General features: G+C 33.5%; 2 protein-coding genes across 4 annotated transcripts; both read left to right on the forward strand.

Moving 5' to 3' along the window:
- Window positions 1-7,165: 7,165 nt before the first annotated feature.
- Window positions 7,166-11,685, forward strand: LOC110630492 (thioredoxin 1). Of its 2 annotated transcripts, XM_021778013.2 has the most exons (3): window positions 7,170-7,718; window positions 11,154-11,473; window positions 11,548-11,685. In XM_021778013.2, exons 1-2 carry the CDS (start codon window positions 7,460-7,462, stop codon window positions 11,465-11,467), a joined length of 573 nt encoding a protein of 190 aa, XP_021633705.1. In that variant the 5' UTR covers window positions 7,170-7,459; the 3' UTR covers window positions 11,468-11,473; window positions 11,548-11,685. The 2 variants fall into 2 exon arrangements, with proteins under 2 accessions (XP_021633704.1, XP_021633705.1); XM_021778012.2 differs by having other exon boundaries at window positions 7,166-7,718; window positions 11,154-11,685.
- An 8,065-nt stretch (window positions 11,686-19,750) lies between these two features.
- LOC110630125 (E3 ubiquitin-protein ligase RMA1H1) lies at window positions 19,751-22,889 on the forward strand. 2 transcript variants are annotated; one of them, XM_021777451.2, is made up of 2 exons: window positions 19,751-19,978; window positions 21,899-22,889. In XM_021777451.2, the coding sequence occupies exon 2, from the start codon at window positions 21,932-21,934 to the stop codon at window positions 22,724-22,726; it is 795 nt and encodes a 264-aa protein (XP_021633143.1). In that variant the 5' UTR covers window positions 19,751-19,978; window positions 21,899-21,931; the 3' UTR covers window positions 22,727-22,889. The 2 variants fall into 2 exon arrangements, with proteins under 2 accessions (XP_021633143.1, XP_021633142.1); XM_021777450.2 differs by having other exon boundaries at window positions 19,752-19,978; window positions 21,903-22,889.
- Window positions 22,890-25,288: the final 2,399 nt, after the last annotated feature.

A 25,288-nucleotide genomic window follows, 5' to 3' on the forward strand; every position in this document is an offset into this window, starting at 1 on the left:
CCAGTGAGTAGAAACAGAGAAAACATTTGATTTAATTCCTCCATTTTTAGGTGTATTATTATTATTCATTTTATTATTATTATTATTATTTCTTTATATTATTTATATTTTATATCATTTCATTCTTTCTTTCTTCCTTTTTTCATGCTTTCATGAAGTGCAACACATCACAACTATTGCACAACAAACATATCACCCCCGCTTGAGTTCACGCTAGCAATCTCTTCCTCTCGCGGGTGACTTTAGAGGGTTCACGAAACGTCCTTCCCCTCAGGGTTAGACATGACCCCAACATTCCCTCTGTCAAAACTTGGCCCCGAAGGAGCTCTCATGGGGCTTTCCTACATGTACTCGCCCGACTAACAAAGACTCAATGACAGACTTGCGGGCTATTGAGGTCGCCTTGGTCCACCCATCTCATGATATACACAGCAAATTATGCAATGCGACACCTTTGTGAAACTAATGCAATCATCCTATCACATATAAACATGGTGCATGGGCATGGTGAAACTAGTGCAATCATCCTATTACATAACATGATGTATGAGTATGCTTTAGGCATTAGATTTCTTAAAATAAAAGATTTGGTTTAGTTCTACTCACCTGAAGCCACTGCTCAACAAACTCAGGGTCAACTAGCACTGAAGCTAGACACCTCTCCTCAGGTCCAATCCTACACATATGGACTCACATGAGGTACTAAACACATTCTAACAACTCATAAGCAACTCCCCAAAAACCCCTCTAAACATCACTGAAACATACATAGGAAACAGTCATGAAAAGGCTGGACAGGCACTTTCGGCGGCCGAAAGTCCCTTCCAGAGACGAAACTCGGGTAGGTTCGGCGGCACCTTCGGCGGCCGAAACCCCAGGACAGAAACGAAACTCAGCTTTCGGGGGCACGTTCGGCAGCCGAAAGACTGCCTCCCATGCAGGTTCGGCGGCCGAAACTCCTTTCGGCGGCCGAACCTGGTCCCCTCTGGACGACAGGTCCGATTCTGCCAAGCCAAAAACCAAACTCAATACACCCAAATCCTTACATACTCTCTCCCAAACATGCATACTCACTCCCACATGCATAAAAGGGCATAAACTAACTTAAAACCTCAGCAAAACATCATGTAATCATACATTGGGCACAAAACTCACATAAACCCTATCATGCATATCTACCCAAACTCCAACATCAAACTCTATAAAATTTACTTAAAACTTCACCAAACGTAAGGGAAACAAGGATCTACACTAACCTCTTGGAGATCGAGGGTTGGTGTGACCCGAACCTTGGAGATGTGGAGGAAACTAGCTTCGGGGTCTCCAAGCTCCAAATCCTTGATCCAAGCTTAAAACTCTTCAAAACCAAGAATGAAGCTCATAAAAACCATAGAAGATTGAAGGAAAACGTGAAATCGACCAAGGGAGGACATGAACACACCTGGGCACGAGAATGGGGAGAAACTCGCCCATTTTCGGTCTGAGAGCCTTTTATAGGCGACCGGCTGAGCCACATTCGGCGGCCAAACCAGCACCCTAAAGTCCCCCATGTTCGGCGGCCGAACTTGAGGTTCGGCAGCCGAACTTGAGGTTCGGCAGCCGAACCTGGTTTCTGCCCAACTCAACTTTCGGAAGCCAAAAGTCCATCCGAAACCATCTCATGTTCGGCGGCCGAACATCACCTTCGGCGGCCGAACCTGGGTTCTTCCTCCTTGGCCTTTTCTCTTCAAAACTCAATTTTCTTTCAATTAATACCCTTAAAATCATTTGAAAATATTTTTAGAAAACACATTTTACCCCTCTAGAAACCTCTGGCATCTTCAGAACTCCCGATTCCAACGGTGATTCCGCCGGAAGGTAGGGATTCCGATGCCGAAATCTAGCCGGGTATTACATGTCCCCTCTTTATCAGCCTCTCGATCTCAGTAATCAACTGGAAACAGTTATTGGTGTCGTGGCCATGTGTGCGATGATACTGACAATATTTGTCAGGATCTCGCAAGTCTGCTTCCGTTCTCATAGGTCTAGGCTATTGTAAGAACTCCTTGTCTTGGACAGCCATGAGCACTTCGGCTCTGGAGGCATTGAGTGGAGTCGGCTTCTCTGGAACCCACAGCGAAAGTGATTTCTATTCTGGGACCCTAGGAGGGAGGGGTCTTTGGTCCCTTCGCTCCCAGGGCTGTCTGTAGGGCTCAGGCCTTCTGCCTTGCTTTTTCTCCTGCCTTTCCGGCCTCCTTTCCTCCGGGGCTTTCCCCTTATCTGCCACTCCTTTGGCAAACCTGCTCGTCATCAAGGCATCATCCTATCTTATGTATTTCTCTGCCCTCTTCATCAGCTCGGCCAGTGAGGTAGGGGGCTTCTTGCTCAACGAGCCAAAGAACTCGGGCGAAGTCGTCCCTTTTTGCATGGCCTCCACTGCTCTACCCTCATCTAGCTCGGGAATCTGCAAGGCCTCCATATTGAAACGGGCAACATATTCCCTAAGTGATTCATCCATTCTCTGCCTGACTGTCTCTAGATAACTTGTCTTTCTGTCTGCAGGCACTCCGGCAATGAATCGGCTGATGAAGCGAGTGGCCAGATCTCCAAAGCTTCTGATGCTTCCGGTCTCAAGGCTGTTAAACCATGCCCGTGTTGGCGCCGAGAGCGTCGTTGGGAACACCTTGCACATAAAGGCATCTGATAAAGTCTGCAGTTTCATGAAAATTTTGTAGTTCAAGACGTGCTCCTGGGGGTTCCTAACTCCGTCATATGCGGCCATAGGCTGCATCATAAATTTTTTGGGAATGATCTCCTGCTGCACCCACGTCGAGAAGGGTGAAGAGGTGGGCAGGAGAGTTTGATTCTGATCCTTCGTTCCCAACTCGGCCAAGAGCTGCTCTCTCATCTTTTGCAGCTTTCGGTCTACACTCTCCTGCTGCTGCCTGGGTTTCCTCTCCCAGCGGTATTCCTCTTCCTCCACTTCGCTTCTCGTCCGTTTGGTTGTTCCGGCAGAATAACTGTCGGCCTCATCATTCTCAATCATTTCCCTCACCCTCCTTTCATAAACTCGAGCTTCCGGCTCTTCCTCTTCTCCGGCTCTTCTTTCCCCGTCTCCGGTTTCTCGGCTGACGGTTTGGAGATGGTTGAGGGTAGGCTGAGGTTCATTGGTCCGGGGCTCTTCTACCACCGCCAACACATTTATTGGGGTATTGAGGCCCCGTTGTTACATCATCTGCCCCAGCCAGTGGGCGGTGTTTTATAACTGAAGGGCGATGGTTTGTAGGTCTTGGTTGGACAAGGCAGCGGCGGGCACATTCCCTGCCAGGCTTGGCGAGGGGTTGAAAGAGATGGGTGGTTGATTGTTTGGAGTTGTAGGACTGGAAAAAGAGAACTGCTGCCCCTCTTGGGCAGAGTTCAGGTCATTGGGAGTGTTAAGATTGATGTTTTCATTGTGGTTAGCCATCATGGATCTCAGTAGGTGTGTTTAGAGTGGAACTCCGGTGACGAAAAGGTCTCCTTCGTACCCACAGACGGTGCCAATTGATGATCTGAGATCCAGAAAAATAGGATTTTACAAGGGTTCTGTAAAACTTAGAAAAAGCCCCGTCTAGAGGAGGGCAATCCTCCTTTTATCTGTTTTCTTTTGTTCGCTAGTGACGTATAACAAACTGTCTGCCATTGGGCCACCTGTCCCTGCCATGTTGCTACGGACGTGCGAGAATATCAGATCCCTGTCCCATGCGTAACGGTCTCTGATTTCCCTCGGGCGTGCATACAGATGGACCCACAAGACAGATGGGTTGATCCCCTTCCTGATTCCGAGCTGGGCCTAAAGATAGGATTAAAGTTAAGCCCAGATAGGACCTGTTTAATGGGCCGTATGGACTGGGTCGACCTGATTGAGGAAGCTAACTGGAGTCCGGTCTTAAAACTGAGCGGACTGAACCTGGTTCATGCGGGAGACTTGAAGGCCTCCAAATAATGGGCTGGTACCATGGGTCGGGCCCCAGGCCGAGGTGAAGAAATCCAGCGGTCATCAATGACCATCGGACTTCTTTTATTATGGGGCAAAATCAAATCTTTAAAAAGAATACGTGTTCAAATCCCATCAAATCTAATTAATTAAATTAAAATTTAACTTAAATTATTCAATAGAATGATAAAATTTTTTATTTTAAAAATCTGTCACGAGATTGATTGTAGTATTTTTTTCCCTCAAAGATATGAAGTTTGATGGAAAGGACATTCAAGGTGCAAGTTGCTTCTATTATTGAAGTTTGAAGTTGAAATTACTTTTCTATGGGCATGCTCTACTTGATAAATTTCATGTCAATTAACCCAAACATAGAGATTCCATCCATGTTAGGTGTTACAATTGTTGGTTGCTTTCTTTATTTGAGATGCCGACAATACTTCTTTACATAATTATTTGTTTAAACTGTATGATGATAATATAGGTGAATATACACTTAAGCTACAATCACCGTAAATTTATTTAATTAAACTGTAAAAATTTAAATATCAAAGAAAAAAGAGTTTTATTTATAATTCGATTGGTCTAGATTTGGTGTGCAAATTTGATTTATACAGTGCAGTAACATGGAATTTTTAAAATTTAATCAAATATTTTTAACTGTTAGGATTTGTACATCTCTTTAAACATTTATACTATATATCAATACTTTCTTGGAGTTGTCTGTTTCGTTGCTTTCAGAAAAGGATAAAAAGAAAACAAAGGTGATAGATGACTAAAGAAGAAAGAAAGTATTTTAAGTTTTGTTCGATAATACTGACCATTTTAGTAACGGTTAATTGTTTTAATTATTCTGATAATAATTAGTGAAATGTTATAAAAAGTATAATATTTTTATAATTTAATATCTTATTTGTTATGGATCAAATCATCAAATACTATTTAGAGATCAGATAATAGAATATGAAAAAGAAATTTAAAAATGACAAAGATCCTCACTTTTAGAGATTAGATTGAAAATTGATTGATATTCTTGAAAAAATAAAAAAAAAGCATCAACTATATATATATATATCCACATTTCCTTCCATATAGGAGTTGAGGGTTGAAAGAAAAGGATAAGATCCAATACATATTTTACTGTTTTCCAGGAAAAATATCAAGACAAAAATTGGGAAGATTTTTTCTTCAAGACTGACTATAGACACACAATGCAAATAACTAGAAAGAAAAAGAAAATATAATAATTAAATTAGAGAAACTGTAATTTTTGACATGAGATGTGAAAGATCCTGAGAAAATTGTGCCACTCAGTTGTCAATTTAGCAGGCAAAAGATCAAGGAATGGCCATGTGAAAGAGAGGCACAAGGAAGATGCCTAAGCAATTCATTCAATTATCCACTAATGTGGTCCACTCATATAATATTCTTTTTCCTTTAGAACTCAAGATCTTCTGACCCAATTCTTGCATTTTACAATGCCATTGCTCCAAATAAAGAGAGAGAGAGAGAGACAACATTGACATAACACCAGACTCTTCAATTATAGCAGGGGATAAGTTAACAACTAGAATCACAGTTCATAGCCCAATACCACCACTTTCTTATCCAATCATGTCTATCCACATTGGTCATATCCCACTCTTTTCAATTGTTTTTACAAGATTTTTTTAACTAAAAAGGATATAATTTAAGAAATGAGCTTGGATCATGTATAACACAACACAAATGCTCTTTTTGATCCCTTTATATATGTATTATAAAAAAAATTGCCTACACCAAATTAAATTCTACTAACACGTATGGCAATATATATTATATTATATTTTAAAGTACATATCCGATCGAAACTCTAGTGAATCAATTTTGAGCTTATTAATTTTTTAAGTGTATTGAGTTATTAGATTCAATTTTATGCTTAATTTCTGAATTTCAATATAATTAATAATTAATAATTCACATTAGGAGAGTTTAATCAAATATCAATGTATAATTAAAGAAGATTGTCTCTATGATGTAATTTTCTAATATGTTTTGCTATTAGGTCATTTTTGACCCACCCATAAAGCTAGTGTTAGATTCTAGTAAGATATATTGTGGAATCAATGTTGGCAGAAGAGAAATTGAATTTTACAACTATGTAAATTTTATGTTTTTTTTTTTATTCCCTATATTATATATCGTGTATTAGATGGTGAAGACATTCTAGTTACCGCCCTCCTTTAGCAATATTTTAAAGGTGTTTTTTTCTTGGCCATTTTTTATTCTTCTCCCAAAACCTAATTTGCTTAGTTGCATGGGCCATGGGCTTAAAGTTTATTCTGTTTATATCGTGCTTTATCTATAATTCTCTTTTATTTAGTATAAAGTATTAGTTGGTGGAAGTTCTGTGTCGCTCTCTATTTCAATGTTTTTAACTGTTAGTCACAGTTACTTCTTTTTCCTTGTTCTTCAGTATGTTGGCTTTATATTGGTGGTAGTCAACGGACCATTTACAATCAAACAACAAATGTTTGGAGGATGGCAATACTTAGTGGTGAAGAGATGGAGAACTCATAGCTCTAAGGATGTGTTTGTTTTGGACCGTGGGCTTCTTCTTTATTGAGCTTGGGCTATAAAGTCTGTTTCTTATTTCGGCTTATATAACATGAGTTGTATATTTGAATTTTGGCCCTTTTAATAAATCTCTATATCTTCAGACACTATATCTTCAGACAAAAAAAGACAAAAAGGAAAAAGTAGGAGCCCAGCATTGAGCATTGGTGATGAACAATGAGTACGTAGCTGCAATATGAAGTCTAGTTGAGGAAGAGTTTTGGCACCTGTTGCAGTCTAAGGCTTAAACATAAGGGCAAGCACATTGCTTTGAAGCCTCACAACAATTCTTGGCTGCTTATTGCAATTATTTGTGAGGATACTTCCATATCTCAAACTCAAATTGCAGGCTATGAAAATTTTCAACAGGAAAATGCCCGATCATTCCAGCAGAGTTGCTCCATGTTCAATCAATCAAAACAAAATTCAAGCTTTTTACTTCATTTTGTGCCAGTAGAATCAAATCCCAGTCGGAACTAAATACAAAGATATCAAACAGAATAAAAAAATTTAAATTATTAAAACGCAAGTTCCCATCTTTTGCAATCCTTTCCGACATTTTCTTTGCCACCAAAAAGAGTTCTTTGACAAAGGTTGGCGTCAGTCTGAATCCTGGGTGGAGACCTCAGCAGTAAACGACATCAATAAAACTGTAAACGACATGCGTTTTAAATTTGGACAAAGTTCAAACGACGAATCGTTTTAAAACAGTTACCGAAGATCGGAGACACAGGACACAGCTTTTTTAGCTAACCTTCAAATCCCTAACTTCTTCTCCTATTCATCCCTTTCGCATGCTCTTTCTTCTTCGATCTCCATAGCTAATTTTCAGTTCTTCACCATCAATCACTTCTTTTCTAACCATAAATAAGCCGATACGATCTTACCATCTCCTAATTCCACTCTCTGATGGCTTCCGCTTTAGCTGCTCACTCTTCATTTGCTTTCTCTCCCTCTTCGCGTCTAAAATCCTCCGTTCCGCATCCCTCGCCTGCGTTTTCTCCATCCGGTCACCGCTTGCTCGCTTCCTTCCCTGAATTCAGAGGCTTGAAGATCCAAATGCCTTCTCCCAAGTTGTCCTTGCTCTCCACCGGTGCCAGGAATTCTAGGGTTTCTCGACGGAGCGGTGGCCGCGTTGTCTGTGAAGCTCAGGAGACTACGATTGACAGTAAGTTTAAAAAAAATGTTTTAGGCTTTTGTGATTATATGATTAGCTTAGTTTAAGTTTAAGCTTATAAACAGGAAATTATGAAATCTTGAGTTTTCCGATCATGGTACCTAAGCTTGTTTGGCTGCCAAAGTTAGGTACTTTCTACTTGGCAGATCCGTTGAATAAAATATAAATCGTTCGAACTGCAGCAAAAAGAATGCTGGCAATTTAAATTTATTATTTCTCTTGCTAGAAATGATTTCATGTTATGTTTCTGGGAAAAAGAGAATAAAAGCTTCTTACAAGTTTGTTAGTGTTAAGATGACTACAAGCTTTTTTTCTTTTTTTGTTTTTTTTTTGGAGGGGGGGGGGGGGGGGTGATAGTGCAGCGACATACTTTTTCAGTGTTAAGTGGGATGTGGCAGCCGTTTGCGTAAATGGGAACTGGCTTATGACTTGTTTATGTAATAGATAAGGGAGTAAAAGGAGAAGAAGTAGAGGAATCGTGTAATCGAAGTGGGATGGTGCCGTAATTCTGAGCAGCTGGGTTGCTAAGGGTAAGGCAGCTTGCACAGTGATGCTGCGAACAGAAGGTTATGGCTTCAGCAGAGGCCTATAGAGCAGGCACCTAGTCTTCTAGTGTCGGTGGTGCCTAGAAACCAGCAACTAGGAGAGTTAAAGGAGAGCTTTTTTTTTTTTTTTTTTCAAAGAGTTAAAGGAGTTTAGTGGAGAAGAAGCCAGAGACGTAGTTTGTAGAGCGCCTGGGCCGACTTTTAAGCGTTGGTTGAATAGTTTAAGCCCAACATTGCCAAGGATTCAACTTAACTGCAATTCTTTTGTGAACCTTTTACAAGGCCAAAAAAAAAAAAGTTATTGGTTAAGATTTTAGTCTATGAGAACTACCTTTAACCTACTACAAATCTTGGTTTACTCAATAATAATTAGCTTGGTGGGAAATTTTGATTTAAAAAGTTCACATTTTGTTTGGATTGAGGGAAATAGAGAGAATAAAAAAGAAAAGAAATTGAATTTATATCATTCTTCCTTTTTTGGACAGTAAATAGAGGGGAGAAAAGAGGAGAAAGGAGGGGAAAGGAAGAGAAATCTTATTTTCTGAATTCCCATTATTAACTCAAAACCTTTCTTCTCAATTTAGAGAGAAATAAATAATATTTATATTAAAATTACTTAAATACTCTTAATATCATGTAAAAAATAAAATCACAACTCATGATGATTAAGTAATTCTATTAGGAGAGAAATTTTAGGCAAAAGACCTAATTTAGCCCTTAAAACATAAGCAATAGTTTAATAAGTCCTTAGACTTTTTTAGGTCCAAGTAAGAACCTCAATTATTAATGTATCAAATAATTTTTTTTTTAAAAAAAAAAAAAAAAAAGAACTAGATCAAGTAAGCTCTTAAAGACCTATAAACTTATCAAATTTTAAAATGGGATAAATAACTCGTTCAACTTTTAAAATTATGGCAGAAGAGACTGGACTATAACTTGCTTTCAATTCAAATTTAGGCAAGTCCTTGTGTGAAAATCATCTAGTGCCCGAGATCCTCATTAGCTATTCTGCATGGTGGATATTTGCTGCATCTTAGAGCAAATTGAGATTTTTTTTGTCAAATGGTTCAAAAGACTTTTCTATAAGTTCATTGTTTTCATTATAGTTATTATCGCTAATTTGATTATGATCTAATGAGACTTGGTTATAATTATTCTAATGAGAGGTGAATTGGCATTATAAGCTTACAAACATTACTAAAGAATGTTAGTCATCTAGAGATGAGGTAGAACATGAAACAATATATTAATTGGAAGTAATAGCTTCTTGATCTAAATTTAAATTTTGAAGAGCCTATTTAATCTATTTTAAAAATTTGAAGCGCATATAAGCCTCTAGGTTTTTATTTGATCTGCCTTAAAGATTTGAAAGACTTATTTAATTTATTTTAATAGTTGAAGGACTTCTTGGACCTAAAAGAGATTAAGAGCTTATATAACTATTGACTCATATTTGAAGGGATAAAACATGTATTTTGCGAAAATTTTTGTATCTCTTCTACTGTAGTAAGATATCCAAACAATGGAAAAGAAATTTAATCTCTTTTTTTTCTCCTCAGTTCTCCTAAATTCTCCTTATTGCTCTGCATAATTAAGGATTCAAACAAAGGGCTAATGAATTTTCTGTCCATTTGATGCAAAATGGCACAGGTCTGCTGAACTCCCAGGTTGATGTTTTAGGAGTGACTTAAGTTTGATCTGCTGTCTAGCTAGTGGCTAGATTGCAACCTGGCTCAAGATTCACTATATTCAAATAGCACTAATTTTTTATACTTCTATCTCAGATATCTTTTGGCCTCCCCATTCCTTTGTATGCTGGGAACTGAGGCACTGAAATGAAAGTTTAGAGAGGAGTTTGCACCTTAGAAAAAACCCTCCTTGATTTGGGACCAAAATCCTAAATGTCTTTAAGGACAGATAGTTTTGGGTTATTACAGTTGATAGGGTAGTTAGGCTTGTATAGAAAAGTTGTTATGGGGGTCCTCTTCTCATAGCTGTAACCTGAAGATGAATGTGAAAATCAATTAATTTTTTTAATGACTTCAAAGCTATTACGAATCCTATGCTTGGGGGTTTAAATCTATTGAATTTTCAAATGTGGCACGAGAAAAATTATAGAAAGAAAAAGAATATGAGAAAGGGGCCTAAAGCTTTTTACTGCTGCTTGCACAAATCGAACAATGATTATTTAATTTAAATTTTCAAAAAGGGTGGAGACTTCCTGTAAATTTTTTGGTGTTTCAAGAGAATGTTTAGATTTTTGTCTTGGCTGTCCCAAACTTTTGAGCCAAGATGGGCATTTTGGAGTTCACTGTGAAATGCAACTGAGCACTGAACTCACTTTGATAGCAGGCATCATCTTAAAATAGTTCTCAAATATGGTTGACTGATTGTCCTGCTAAATAGATTTAACGGTAAGTATTCAGACAAGCAACTATTTTGGTTTTCTGCTAGGGATCTTAAGTGATTTAATGAGCAATCCTCCAACTATTTGTGTAAAACCCTTAGGTTCAGGGTGATGGTGATCCTCCTTTCTTATGCGAGGAGAAACTTCCAATTAGCTTACCATCATATAATTGGTTATTCTTGGACATCATTCTTGGCCCGAGTTTTTTTTTTTGTGTGTGTGTGTGTGTTTTGGGAGGTGGGTGGGTTCTGTAAAGTGGAAGTTTCTAGATCAAAGCTCTTTCAAATTTTTTTGTTGTGCTTTCATTTTTCTTTCTCAGGAATTTTTCTAAGTGTATGAATCATTTTTGTTGAAGACGTTGTCCTTTATTATTTTCTATCATGTAATGTTATAAATTCCTGTATGAAGTGCACGTTATCATTTCATTGTAGAATATTTGAATCGACTTCTTTCCTTTTGACTTGCAAATTTCAGTTCCTGCTGTGACTGATGCAACGTGGCAGTCACTTGTCCTCAAGGCTGATGGACCTGTGCTGGTTGAGTTTTGGGCTCCTTGGTGCGGGCCATGCCGAATGATTCATCCAGTAGTAGCTGAATTATCGGTGGAATATGCTGGAAAACTCAAGTTCTTCAAATTGAATACTGATGAAAGTCCATCTATTGCAAGCAAATATGGAATACGAAGCATTCCAACAATCATGATCTTTAGCAATGGTGAGAAGAAAGATGCAGTCATTGGTGCTGTGCCCAAAACAACTCTAACTACCACCATTGGGAAATTCTTGTAGAGGAAGGTAACATACTCTTTTAACCAACATTTTCTGTTTTATATCCTTTGAGCCTCACTTTTGTTTCCCTTTCTCTCTAGGAGTTCGCAAATTTAATCTCCTTGTATAATTATGGATCCTGCCCGTCCTTAACCTTCTGTTGAAGTTTTACTTCTGTGAGAATAAGTGTTATCTTGCCTGAAGATTTCCTCCACTAAATAAGTATTATCTTTTGTCAATGTCTGGTTTGAAAATTTTCTCTCATTACTCCTCAGTATGGACACAAGGCCCATCTTCCAAAGCTTTTATCTTGAAATTTCATTAATTCTTCTAGTGGATTCAATGAAATTGGATGTTGACTCCATGTTGGTCCAAAAAAGCTACTGCTTCTATTGCTTTCAATTGCCGGCATTGAATATAGAATGCTGGTTAAGGTTGCAATTTCCTAATGGACTTTACTATTCATCTACTTACTAATTTTTTCCGTTTCTCCTAGGTCCTTTGTGCTTTATTTTCTTGCTTTTGGTAGAGATTTTGCTTTCTTGATTTTGATGCGTTGGACTCGAGAGGTGCACCTGGCTTTTTCCAGGAAGCTGATCCCATATTTTCCTTATCGTCTTTTCATTTGTTTTTATTTGGTTTTAAACAATCCACAGTAGTGGTGAATATCAGACACTCACTCAAACTATAATTCTTTTTTTTTTTAAAATCAAATAAATTCTTATAGAATAATGTAAGATTTAAATTTATTTTGAAGTGAAAATTTTTTAAGTTAAAAAGATTTGATTTCTTTCATTTTAAATAAGAAAATTATTAAAAAAGAAAGCAATCAAATTGAATTCTTAAGAAGGGTAAATAACCAAAAGCGAATAGAAAACTTAAGAAAAACTGCGGAAAACGTGACCATTAGATCAAATCTTTCCCTCATTATCAGACTAATTCACTACTCATTATGGTCCTCAAAATTCCTAGAAACTAATAGGAATAAGATATTTGGGTCTATTTGATGTTACTGTATGAGCTGTTGTGAGCAAAAATGCTCATTAATTTAGTCCCGAAAAACCCAAAATAACTAAGCAGCCTCTTAGAAAAGCAGGTTTCAATCTCACCATTGAACATGCTGTTAGCAATCATAATCATAACATCATCCTACAGAGGAAATTTGATGTGGAAATTTGTGAAGGTACAAAAAAAATTCAAACTCAGAATAAATAGAAATCAAAACCCATTAGAATATGAACTGATGGTCCAGTTGGAAAGAAAAATAAAAAACCTGATAGTGAAAATTTTTACTTATTAACAAAAGGAGCCTCCAAAAGTATAAATTGTGAGTGAAATGCGCCCAAATGTCTTTAGCATAGCCACATTGTATGGAAAATTCTTCTTTCCTAACTAGATATTTTCTGAATATATAATATGAAAACAAGTTTATGCTTAGTATTGAGAGAGTATATAAAAGTAATAATTAATAGATCATGAAGAGAGGTGAAAACGATGGCTACTTCATCGGGTTTAGGTGATGTAGTGATATTGTTTTCTTGTGCAATTGGTGATTAAGAGTTGTCAACAAGTATGGATATTTATTTGTCATTATCATCTCGTTTTCCAAGTATGAAGAAAGGGAAAGCAACACTTCTTATTATGAAAATGATATAATTACTTATACTCTTATTTAATTTCTCTTCCTTTCAGAAAATAATATTAGAAAAATTACATAAAGGTATAAGGGAAAATTATTATTAGATCTTGAATTTTTTAGAAATTTATTACTTTGTGTTCATTTTAAAATCACTATATTAAAATGATTTTATATTTTATAAAATCAAATAATTTAATTTTTTTTATAAAAAATTTTAGTCTTAGTAAAAAAAACTAAAATTACAATGATTAAACAATACAAGTATTGTTTATAGAATGATATTGAAGTCTGGTTCTGTGAAATAAAATAAATTTTCTTAAAATTGAGAGGTATAAATATAAAAAAAAGTGGAAAGTTGTAGAATTATAATTTTATGATAATTAATGTCGCTTCAGTTTCAAATTACGCTGAATTAAATAAATTAAAAATTAAAATTTTGATATTTATAAAAATTAAATTGAATTAATTTTAATTATTAAATTTTTGATAAATTTTTTATTTTTTACACTTTATTTTTAATATTTTAAAATTTAATTAAAATCTTTATATCTTAAATATGATTTAATATTTCTATATTATTAAAAATAATATATTATTATCATTAATTAGTTCGGTTTGATTTTTTTAATTTTTTTTTATTAAAATTGAATTTGAAATAACTAAAAATTTTTAAATTAAAAATCAATCTGAAATAAATAAAAAATTAAATTAAATTTCTTTATTAATTTAATTTAATAAACTTTTCAGTTTAAATCGAATATTACACACTAATTTTAAGTTTTATTTTATATTCAATAAATTATTACTAGATGAGCTATAGAGTGAAATAAATTAGTTTAACTGCATTAAAACCGATATATCTTACAACTTCAATAATTTTATTAAAATTTAGAAAATGAATTAATTTATTATTTAATTTTATCAACTATATTTAAAAATTGAATCAGTTTCAATTTAAAAATAATATTCCACTTTAACTGCATTAAAACCGATAGATCTTACAGAATTTTTCTTTAAAAAGATGAAAAATTATCATTAAATTTAATTAAGTTGATGAAAATAACATTAAAATTATTTAAAAAAAAAAAAAAAACGGTGATAGTCTGTCTGATTCTCATGGCCCTGAAACCGAAATCAGAATATTTAAGTATGATTATGTTTAATAAATATTTATGAGCTTATTAATTTAGATAATTATGAATTTCTATAAAATAAAAACTAAAAACCCAACCAACAGAAATTTATGTATATATGATGTGGTATAGATTTCAATATATTTATTTTAAACAAAAAATAGTTAAATAAAAAGAGTATGAATTAATAATCAGGACATATACCCACATAAAAGCAAAATGATGCCTTCTGCCACTATCAAAGGGATCCATCTTCTCGACACACAAACGTCAGAATTTAAATTTTTTAATGTATTCAGAATCTTGAAATAATATTAAAATATTATGTAATAGAGTCAAATTTCAATTAATAGAAAAGTTCGTAATTTTACTAACTAAACTAATTATAATAGATAAAAGAAATTCATTAAAAAAAAAAAAACATTATTTTTCAAATGTGCACATATACACGCATCTCCCAAAGAAAAAAATTAATAAAAACCATTATGAATCACTGCATCCTCTCTCGTTTTAATTATTTGAGCATTCATTTTATCCTCAACTCACATCAACCATTTGTGATTATTTCAAATTTTAAATGTATATAATTAAAAAAAAAATTTCTTAATTTTTTAAAAATTAAAAAAATATCAAACAAATAAAAATAATTTTTCATTTCTCTCTGTTTCTTTTAATTTATTTTTAAATTATCTATTATTTATTTTTTTATTCGGTCTAAGTTTTGTTTCATATTTATTGCTCCTTTATTTTAAGTGTACTAATAAAATATATTGTGATAGACAAACTCTTGTGTACATGTTTTTCTTTACTCATAAGATTAAATAATTACACGATTAAATCCTTGTCTGATTATATAACTTCATTAAAAAATTTTAACTTTTCAAAAAATATAAGATTTTAATATTTAAAAGTTAAAAGGAATAAATATAAAATTATAGATAAAATGTTTTTTTTTAAAAAGGTGTGAGGTCATTTATATTCATAATGCCATTGAAAGTAAAATCCAAATCCAAATAAATAAAGGAGGGATACTTAAACTTTAAAAATGGTATGAAAATAATAAATAATCCATAAATTGGTGATATTTTAAAATACCCTCCAATGTATTTTTAATAAAAATTATAAAAAAACTAAATATTTTTATGTCAAAGGAGAGATTTGCTAAAAAAAATTAATTAAATTAAACTTTTACAAAATTTTTAATTTCAAATAGGAGTAAAAACTTCATATAAATCCACACAACTTTAGCAATATTATGATATAATTAGTTTTGATTAAATTTAAAATTTTATAATTTTAAAAATAATTCACTACTGTTATCTATTGACAATATATAAATAATTGAATTTATTTATTATAAAAATTGATTTATAAATTTACAAATTCCACACTGGGAAAAGAAATAAAGGGTGATGAAATGGGAAGGCAAGAAAACGACATAAAGTTGGATATTTAATTACATTGAATTATGAAACTATAGTTAAATTGCTAATTTCTATTAATTGTAGATAGTTTAATCTAATTAATTAAACACTGCTAATAAAAGATTATGACTTGATAACGTATTAATTGTGATTAGATTCGTCAACTCTATATTAAATAACAAAAAGAAAAATTGATAAATTAATTGGGTCCACATATCATATGGTTACATAAGCCAACACGCAAAACACACCCTCCACTTGTCTCTTGCCTTTCTTATTATATATGGAGAAGTTGTGCAATGAACCTAATATGATTGGGTTATGTTTGGTTTGATTCGATTCTATTTAATTATTTCAAATTTTTTTATTAAAATTTTTAAAAATAAAATTTAAATTAAATCAAATAAAAAAAATTAAACTAAATCTTTAATATAATTTGATTCCATCGGTTTAAATCGAAAACTTTTCACCCTGCTCATTAGTTAAGAAACCAACCCTTGGATCCCTTTCAATCGCCATGCATGCATTGATTGCTAAGTCGCCACCTTTCAATCAAATGGAATTACCACAGTGGATACAAATAAAAAGTCCTCATTATTTATTAATAAGGGTTGACTCCGTAGGGGAGCATGCATGGTATCCCATAATTATTCATTAAGTTTACGTAGGGATCACGCCCTTGGATTCTCTTACCCAAAACAACTCATCTTAACGTGTAAAACCTGGTTGACATATATATCATTAATGATATTCAAAAAGTATGGATATGACCGAAACCGAAGATGAAACTATACAGCTAACTGAGTTAGCCATTGGAGTTGTTGCTTTAGAGGCAGTGGACCTATGGAGGCAGACAGTGATCAAGTATTTTGGTCCCACGATATATGATCTTAAAATAATATTTGGCAAAATAAAGAAAAAGAAAAAGGTTAAAAATCTATCGAGAATGCTACTAAAAAGACCCATGACTCAAATTAGATTTAGAAATTGTAAGATAAAAGGATTATCTCATAAATAAAGTTGCAATAACAGAGGATGAGAAGAAAAAGAAGAAAGAGAGGAGAGAGGTGGAAAAAAAAAAAATCTCTTTTTTGCCTTATCAAATACTCATTATAGAGAGGTGCAAAAATAGTTTTGACATATTTTTGCCTTACTAAATCTAATTTTTATTGAATTATAATTAATTTAGCCTATTTTTTGAAATAAAAATTAGGAATTAGGAAATAAAACATGAAATATCTCAGATTGACTGATATACTTAACATCAAATTAAATCTATAAATTAATTAATTTAGCCTATATAACTATATTGAATATAAAAAATTTTATGACTCGGTTATCAAGTTTCCTTCTGTGACTCGATATTCTCGCTTTTCTTTTTTTTTAAATTTAATTTTTTCTTTTCTTTTTTCATAGAAGACGATCTGCGTCAATTGACTATCGAAGCGGTCCATCCCGTTAAAGATCATAATAGCCAAAAACAATTATTGTTCTGTGTTGAAACTGTCAAGAACTCAGAATCATCAGATAGATAATGATATGCCGGTAATTATTAAAATTTTAACTCTCCGTCACTGTTTACTCTTTGCGATGGAATTTTTTTCTTTTAATAGCTATATTCTTATGAACTGTTTGCAGGTGGTTCAAATTCTTCCGTTTTTATATTTAGATATTTCTGAATTGGATTTGATTTTAGATTATTATAAATCTTTGTTAGAATTTAGAACTGGTATTTTTTTAAAAATAAATTTAGGATCATGCTATTCTAACTGCTCATATTTTGAGTTGAAAATTTATTAGACTGATATCCGATAAAATTTGTAGTTTTGTTTTAAAAAAATTATATTGAATATAAATTTTATTAAATTTTATGAATTTTATTATAAATTGGAAAAAAAGGAACGGAAAAAGAAAAGATAAAGAAACGGGTGTGTAGTGTAACCGAAGACTGTTGTTTATTGAGTGACGTTGGGACCCTGCAGCTTTGTGTTCGTTCGTTGAATTCATCAATCACGTTTTTCTTGGTGCATCCTTTAGCAAATAGTCGGTGAGCTACTCAGTAACGACCCGAGTTAAAGAGCGATTCAACTCTTGATTCTCATTTAATCTTATTTTAATTAAATTTTATTATTAATAAATAAATAAATAAATAAATATATTGATTAGTACAACACCCATGAATTGATGCTTGTTTTCATGTATTCTGTGTATGAAATTGGATAGCTGCTGCTGTTTTCTCTGCAAAACAATGTATTCATTATTGCCAACTTTCCTAGATCCCATCCACGTAATCTTTCTGGGAAAGTTAATTATTTTATTATTAACAAATAATTTTTTACACAAGTAGTTACTCAAATTGACATTTTAGATTAGATATATGATGCAACTAACAATTTGACTTTTTTATTTTCAAGTAGATTTAGTATGTTTTGTTTAGCTAAATATTTTTAAGTATTTTTTTTTATTAATTAGTTACTATGATAAAACATACAAAATATAAAAAAATATTTTCAAAGTCATAAAATTAATTAATTAATTTTTTTTCCTTTTCAATTTATAGCATGTGCCATTTAATTAGCATTGAAGTCAATTAAAAAAAACAAAAAGGCAAACCATTTTTGAATTGATTATTCTTGGCGGCTATTCACAGAATTAAACTCTACTATCTGAAAATGAATAATTTTAAAATAATTAAAAAGAGACTTTTAACTTGACCTTCTCATCACCGTTAAAAAAGGAGTATGGCACTGGTTTAACATAATAGTCACATGCTTTTGATTTTCTTTTTGATCAAAATTATCTCAAACAAAATATAAAGAAAAAACAAAAAAGAAGCATAACATGTTTTTTTTTTCAGTCCCGTCTAAATTAAATAAAATCTATTATTAAAAAAAATTAAGAAATTAGATAAAAATTTAAAAACTTAATACGAGTTAAAATATTTAGGGTAAAATATAGTTTAATCCCTTTAGTTTAATAAGATATTTACTTTAATTCTTATATTTTTAAAAATCTATAATTTAATCTTTCACATTTAAAACAATTGTAAAATAATTTCTACCGTCAAATTTTCAGTTAATTTTTCATTTATTTTAATAAAAATGATTAAACTATCCTTTAAATAAAAAAAATCAAATCAAACACTATTTTTCACTTCCAAATCAGCCCATCTCACTACTTCTCATTCTCGATCCTCTTCTTCCTTTTCTTTTCATCCTTCTTCTTCTTTTCCCGATCATCTTCTTCCTTTTCTCCTCATCCTTCTTCTTCTTCTTTTTATTTTTTTGTGTTTGATCTCATGCAATTGGAGAAGGGTGAATCAAAGATTCCTCATTGACAATTAAGGAAGGGTGAGGATTGGAATGAGGAGAAGAAGAAGGAGAGCAGCTGCAACTAAAAAGAAGAAGAAGAAAGATGAAGAGAAGAAGAAGGAGAAGGATGAGGAGAAGAAGAAGGAGAGGATTGAGGCGGGGAGGTAGTGGGATGGAGTGAATAGTGTTTAGTTGAGTTTTTTCACTTAAAGGGTAATCAATTAAGGAAGGGTGAGGATTGGAATGAGAAGAAGAAGGAGAGGATTGGGGAGAGGAGGTAGTGGGATGAGAAAAAGAAGAAGAAAGAGAGCAGCCGCAACTAAGAAGAAGAAGAAGAAGAATGAAGAGAAGAAGAAGGAGAAGGACGAGGAGAAGAAGGAGGAGAGGATTGGGGAGGGGAGACAGTGGGATGGAGTGAATAATATTTTATTTGATTTTTTTTATTTAAAGGGCAATTTAATTATTTTTATTAAAATAAATAGAAAATTAATTAAAAATTTGATGGTAAAGACTGTTTTGTTGCTTTTTTAAATGTGAAAGATTAAATTATAAATTTTTAAAAATATATGAATTAAAATAAATATTTTATTAAATTAGATGGATTAAATTATAATTTATCTAAATATTTAATAAGGAATCATTATCCAACCGAAATTAAACTAATTAAGAGAGAGAAATTCCCTCATGGTTGAGCAATCAGAATGTGCCACGTCATTAAGTTAGAGAAAGAAAGAGCGTGAAACCAAGTGCAATGTTTATCCGTTGTTTGTCTTCTTATAAATCTCTTTCTCGGCTCCCTCTTCTCTCGTCTCTCGAGCGTTTCCTCATCGTCTCTTTCTGCCATTGTCGTAAAACTTACAACTCTTCACTCTTTTTTCTCTCTCTCTCTTTCTGTTCCAGCTGTCTCTCTCTGTCTCTGTGTGATTGTTTTCAGCGCCGGAAGCTCTGCTTCTGCTAGAAGAGATTCCGATTACAGAGCTGCGGGTTTCTTTTGCCCACATAACATCTACACTCCTCTCTTATTGGTATGTTCTTTATACCCTTTTCTGTGTTCTTATTCTTCCTGCTCATAGATTTTTATCTGCACGCAAAGGCAAAAGGAAAGTTTGGATCTTGTTTGATTTCTCTGCATAACTTGGAGCTTCTGGGTTTGCTTTAGAATTCCTTAAAGTTGATGAAACTGAATTCTACATGTAATTTCAGTCTCTCTCAAACTTGGGGATTTTCACGTTTTGGATTTATATATGAAGCGATTCTTGCAATTTCTCTGTTTCAATCATTAAAAATTTGTTCAATGATTAGTGTTTCATGTTTATTCCCTGTTACTTACATGAGTAAGTTATGTTTATGTTTGCGTTTTGGCTCCTTTGTTACAACGAATTGAAAAGACATAATTCTTTGCTTCCTACATAATTTTAGTTTGGCTTCTTTCCGCTGTATCATTAAAGCTTTTTCTATCATGGCTTCATTTATGTAGATGGAATCAAAATGATCAAAGTTCCAGGAAATTATGAGAATCCCTTAATAATATTTTAGTTTTGTTGGGGGGCCTATGTGGGTGGTTGTCTGGACCGTGGGATGTAATTAAATCACCGTCTACTGTTTACCTTTCGAAGAAGAGTCCTGCTTCATGGAAATATTCATTATTCATGCCAAGAATTTTATGGTTTTCTGCCGATTGATTTCAATATGAGGCCATTATTTTTCTAAGGCGGCTTGAAATTTGTAAATTCTTTCAAAGGTTGCTTTGGTTTCAATATCATTTCTGTTTCTATTATATGTATGTTTCTTATCTTTTTCTTTTATTTTTTTTGTCCTTTTCCTTATCACTCGATGATTACAAGACACTATTATTATTTTTATTATCCGAAAACCAAAGGAAATCTTGGCATTTTGTGTAGGAAAGTGACGTGATCATCTTCTCACAGAGCTTGCATGAAATTTTGTTTTGCCTTACAAAACCATTTTCCAGCTGTTTTTTCTCATCTCTTTCTGCGTCGTGCTTTATCTAGATTGTGTCTGTTGTTCCAAACTAACAAGTTGCCTGGATCTTGATACAGTAGATATTATATAATATTAACAATAAATTAAGGATGATGTACATGTGTTTTATATAACTTGAATCTTTGATTATACTGATGTTGTGAACATTCTTTGACATCCAACTTGTAGTTTTCTCCTGGGAGGGCCTTCTCTGCTATTAAATTAATGACAATGACAAAATTCAAATGAAGGACATGCTTTTCAAGGCAATAGACTTATGCAACCGATCTTTTGGAAATAAGAGATTTCCCCATTTTAATATTTTATTCTTGATATACCAGAAAAGAAATCATTGATTATTATTTGTTACGAAGAATTAATTGGTTCAGAAGTTGATGAATGGTCGATGAACCACGCAGACTTTGTGGTTGGTTGGTTTGATTTAATGTTGAATGCTCACCAACCATCTAGTGTGGCCCTCTTTCTACACAGAGCAGAGAAAAATAATTTGCAAGCCTCACAAATAGGTAGAACAAATGGGAAACTACCACTTAACTTGAGTAGATCAATCTGTCGGTTTAACTCTTGTGAATAGTAATTTATTTTGTTGAAATTTAGGCAGAAAGTTTCCTGTAAGACTGACATCAACAGATGTTAAGGTTTATCATCATCGTGGACTCAACTCAAAACATGATGGTGGGATTTCATGTTTGCGTCTTTGGTCCATAATAGACAGATCATTGCAAGATTTTGCTAATAATATTCTGTTTAATTTGGTGATGTTTCTCTGATATGGCTGGTGGTGACCCATGTTTTTCTGTTCATCTCCTTTAGACATTTAAGCAAATAGCCATATTTAGAGTTTTCATTAGTTTATTTTCTTGGGTTTTTGAAGGGCCATCATACTTAGTTTTGACAATTTATGTCTGACATCTATGTTTTGGCATATGCTTTCAAATAAGGCAGCAAAGAAAAGCCTTCGAGAAACGGACGCAATGGCCACAGAGCAGTATATTGAAGAATCAGTTGAAAATGATTATATCAGAGAGGATAAATCTCCACTAAATACTTGCAAATCTTCTGACAACGTTGGAGATTCCGATGATAGCCCTTGTAATGGATTCGATTGCAATATTTGCCTGGATTCTGTGCAGGATCCTGTGGTGACACTTTGTGGTCACCTTTATTGCTGGCCTTGCATATACAAGTGGCTCCATTTCCAGAACATCTCTGCAGAAAACGATATGCAGATACAGCAGCAATGTCCTGTATGCAAGGCTGAAGTTTCTGAAGGCACCCTGGTTCCACTCTTCGGACGTGGCCAACCTACAAAACCTTCTAAAAGCAAAGCCCCCAATCTGGGAATAATCATTCCAAGAAGACCTCTTGGTCTTGCATGCGGATTTGATTCACCGAGATCACCTTCGACTCCAAGCAGTGTCCGATCACGAGCAACCCAGCAAATTTACAATGGTGATTATTCACCTCATCCTTCTCAATTATACTACTCTCAGCCAGGAGGAATGAGCTACCCTGCATCTTCAATGCTTACTCCACGAGTTGCAACAACAAATATGTACGATCCAATGATTGGAATGTTTGGGGAAATGATCTATGCAAGGGTCTTTGGTAACTCCATAACCAATATATACAGCTACCCAAATTCATATAATCTTGCAGGAAGCACCAGCCCTAGAATGAGAAGGCACATTTTGCAGGCTGATATGTCGCTTAGCAGAATCTGTTTTTTCCTCTTCTGTTGTGTATTTTTGTGTTTCCTCTCATTTTGATATACGTATATTCTGTGAAAAAAAAAAAAAACCCACCAAGTACATGGTATACATAGAATCAGCCGGATGTAAGATGCTCTAGCTACTACATATCCTGCCTGTGCTGCGCATTTGTAATTACTTAAGAGTCTTTCTATAATATTAATGATTGAATTAGTCTTTCTGATTTAGTTTAATGATGTTCAAGAGTTGCTGTCGCCAGCATTACGAAATAAAACTTAAATCTCAATGCACGCAAGTTCATTGTCAAACCAACTTGTGATTCTATCAATTACTTGCAAATGAAATTGGCTTTGGTTGGCCAACCAAATAATAAGAGTTGGTTCATGCATTTTCCTAGAATGTTAAGACAGGCATGGGCGTAAGGTGCAGTTGCTCTGCTTAAGGAATGGGATAATGGGTCTCAGAAGATGAACTTATTATCCTGATCCGGCACATTCAGGAAACTTTCTTTATCATAATCATCTATCTTTATCATGATGATGATCATCATCGTCGTCATCCAGGATAAGGGTTAAATGCCCACACCTTCAATGGTAACGAGTATCTGAGTAGTCACTGTCCCTGAATTAATTGGTTAGATGACCATGATAATCACCATCAATGCAAAAGCTTTATTGCCTAGTTCCTCTGATAGAAGTGGAATATAGTTTTTTGCTAATGTATGGGATAAGTAGGGACTCCCAAGGGGGAAAAAATGAAGTCTAGGGGTCTATTTCAAGAAAGATAATACTTTTCTTTCCTTTTTTTTTTTTTGGGCTAAGTTATGGTAGTAGGGACTCCCATGGGAAAAAAATTAAGTATAGGGTGTCCATTTCAAGAAATGTCAAATTTTTTTCCCTCTTTGTCAGTGTGCAGTCCTTTTTCTTCAAAGGAATTGGATTAAAATTCTTCAATGTGAATTTGGGTTCATTTCTTACAAGTAATTGTATGGTCATTGTCGTTCTCTTGTCCACAAGTATTCAACAGAAGAAGAAGAAACAGTACTACTTGAGAACACTCCGAAAATAGCTTGTCAGGGTTTTGGCTATTTTATAAAGAAGTCCACGGCTCTTCATTTTTGTTTTTCTTTATTATTTAACTGGGAATCGGGATTGAGCAAATAGAACTGAGACCTCTCAGATATTTACTTAAATACATATATGATCATACTAAGTCTATAAGTGTCTTACTCTTGACTCTTATATTTATTGTAAATATATATATATATTTATATTTTAAATTTTTTTTCCTTATCTATAAATGCTATATTATATTTTAGATTTGAAATATAGTTATCTCATCAAGCAACTGATAGTGTGATATGGAAATGGTTGGTGTTAAGCTAAGATTGATTTGATGCATCACTAAATTTTAATTACCATATATATATAAGTGCATTAGGTGTGTTTAATCAAAATTTCAATTTGATTTTGGTTAAATTAGGTTTGAAAAAATAAAGTTTAGCTTTGCTTGTATTAGTGGCTTTTATCTTATTGCAAACAAAAAGATAATATCGACCAAAATTGAAAGGGAAATATTAGCAAACTCATGTTAATATTTTTGTAGTTTTTGAATGGGAGATTTACAATTTAGTTCATGGGTATTGCCATTATTAACAAATCAGTCTCTGTATTTTTAGAAACCTATTAAAACATCCTTATGTTTTCTTTCCGTCAACGAAATAGTCATTCCGTCTATTTTTGACGTTAAAAATATAGTAAAAGACTAAATTACCCTCCATTATTTTCCTCCTCCTCCTTTCTTTTCTTCTTCATCAATTCTTTCTTCTTCCGCTTCTTCTTCTGCTTCTGCTTCTGCTTCTTCTTCTTCTTCTTCTTCTTCTTCTTCTTCTTCTTCTTCTTCTTCTTCTTCTTCTTCTTCTTCTTCTTCTTCTTCTTCTTCTTCTTCTTCTTCTTCTTTTGCTTCTTTTTTCTTCTTTTTCTTCTTTTTCTTCTTTCTCTTCTTCTTCTTCTCCTTCTTCTCCTTCTTCTTCTTCTTCTTCTTCTTCTTCTTTTTCTTCCTTTTCTTCTTTTTCTTCTTTCTCTTCTACTTCTTCTCCTTCTTCTCCTTCTTCTTCTTCTTCTTCTTCTTTTTTTCTTCTTTTTCTTCTTTCTCTTCTTCTTCTTCTCCTTCTTCTTCTTCTTCTTCTTCTTCTCTTTCTTCTTTTGAGGAGGAGGAGGACGAGGAGGACGAGGAGGACGAGGAGGAGGAAAGAAAAGACAAGGACTATTTCGTTGACAAAAAACAAACAATAAGGACGTTTTAATAGATCTGAAAAAAAATAGGGACTATTTCGTTGACAAAAAGAAACAATAAGGACGTTTTAATATATTTCTAAAAATATAGGGAGTGACGATTTCGTTGACAGAAAGAAACGATGAGGAGGGACTATTTTGTTGACGGAAAGAAATGATAAGGACGTTTTAATAGATATGAGCAAAGATAGGGACTATTTTATTGATAGGAAAAAAACGATAATAACGTTTTAATAGATATGAAAAAAGACAAAAACGTTTTAATAGATTTTTGAAAATGTAAGGACTAACTTGTTAATAATAGCAATATCTAAGAACTAACTTG

The sequence above is a fragment of the Manihot esculenta genome, chromosome 13 (genome assembly GCF_001659605.2).
Source record: "Manihot esculenta cultivar AM560-2 chromosome 13, M.esculenta_v8, whole genome shotgun sequence".
NCBI classification, from domain to species: Eukaryota; Viridiplantae; Streptophyta; class Magnoliopsida; order Malpighiales; family Euphorbiaceae; genus Manihot; species Manihot esculenta.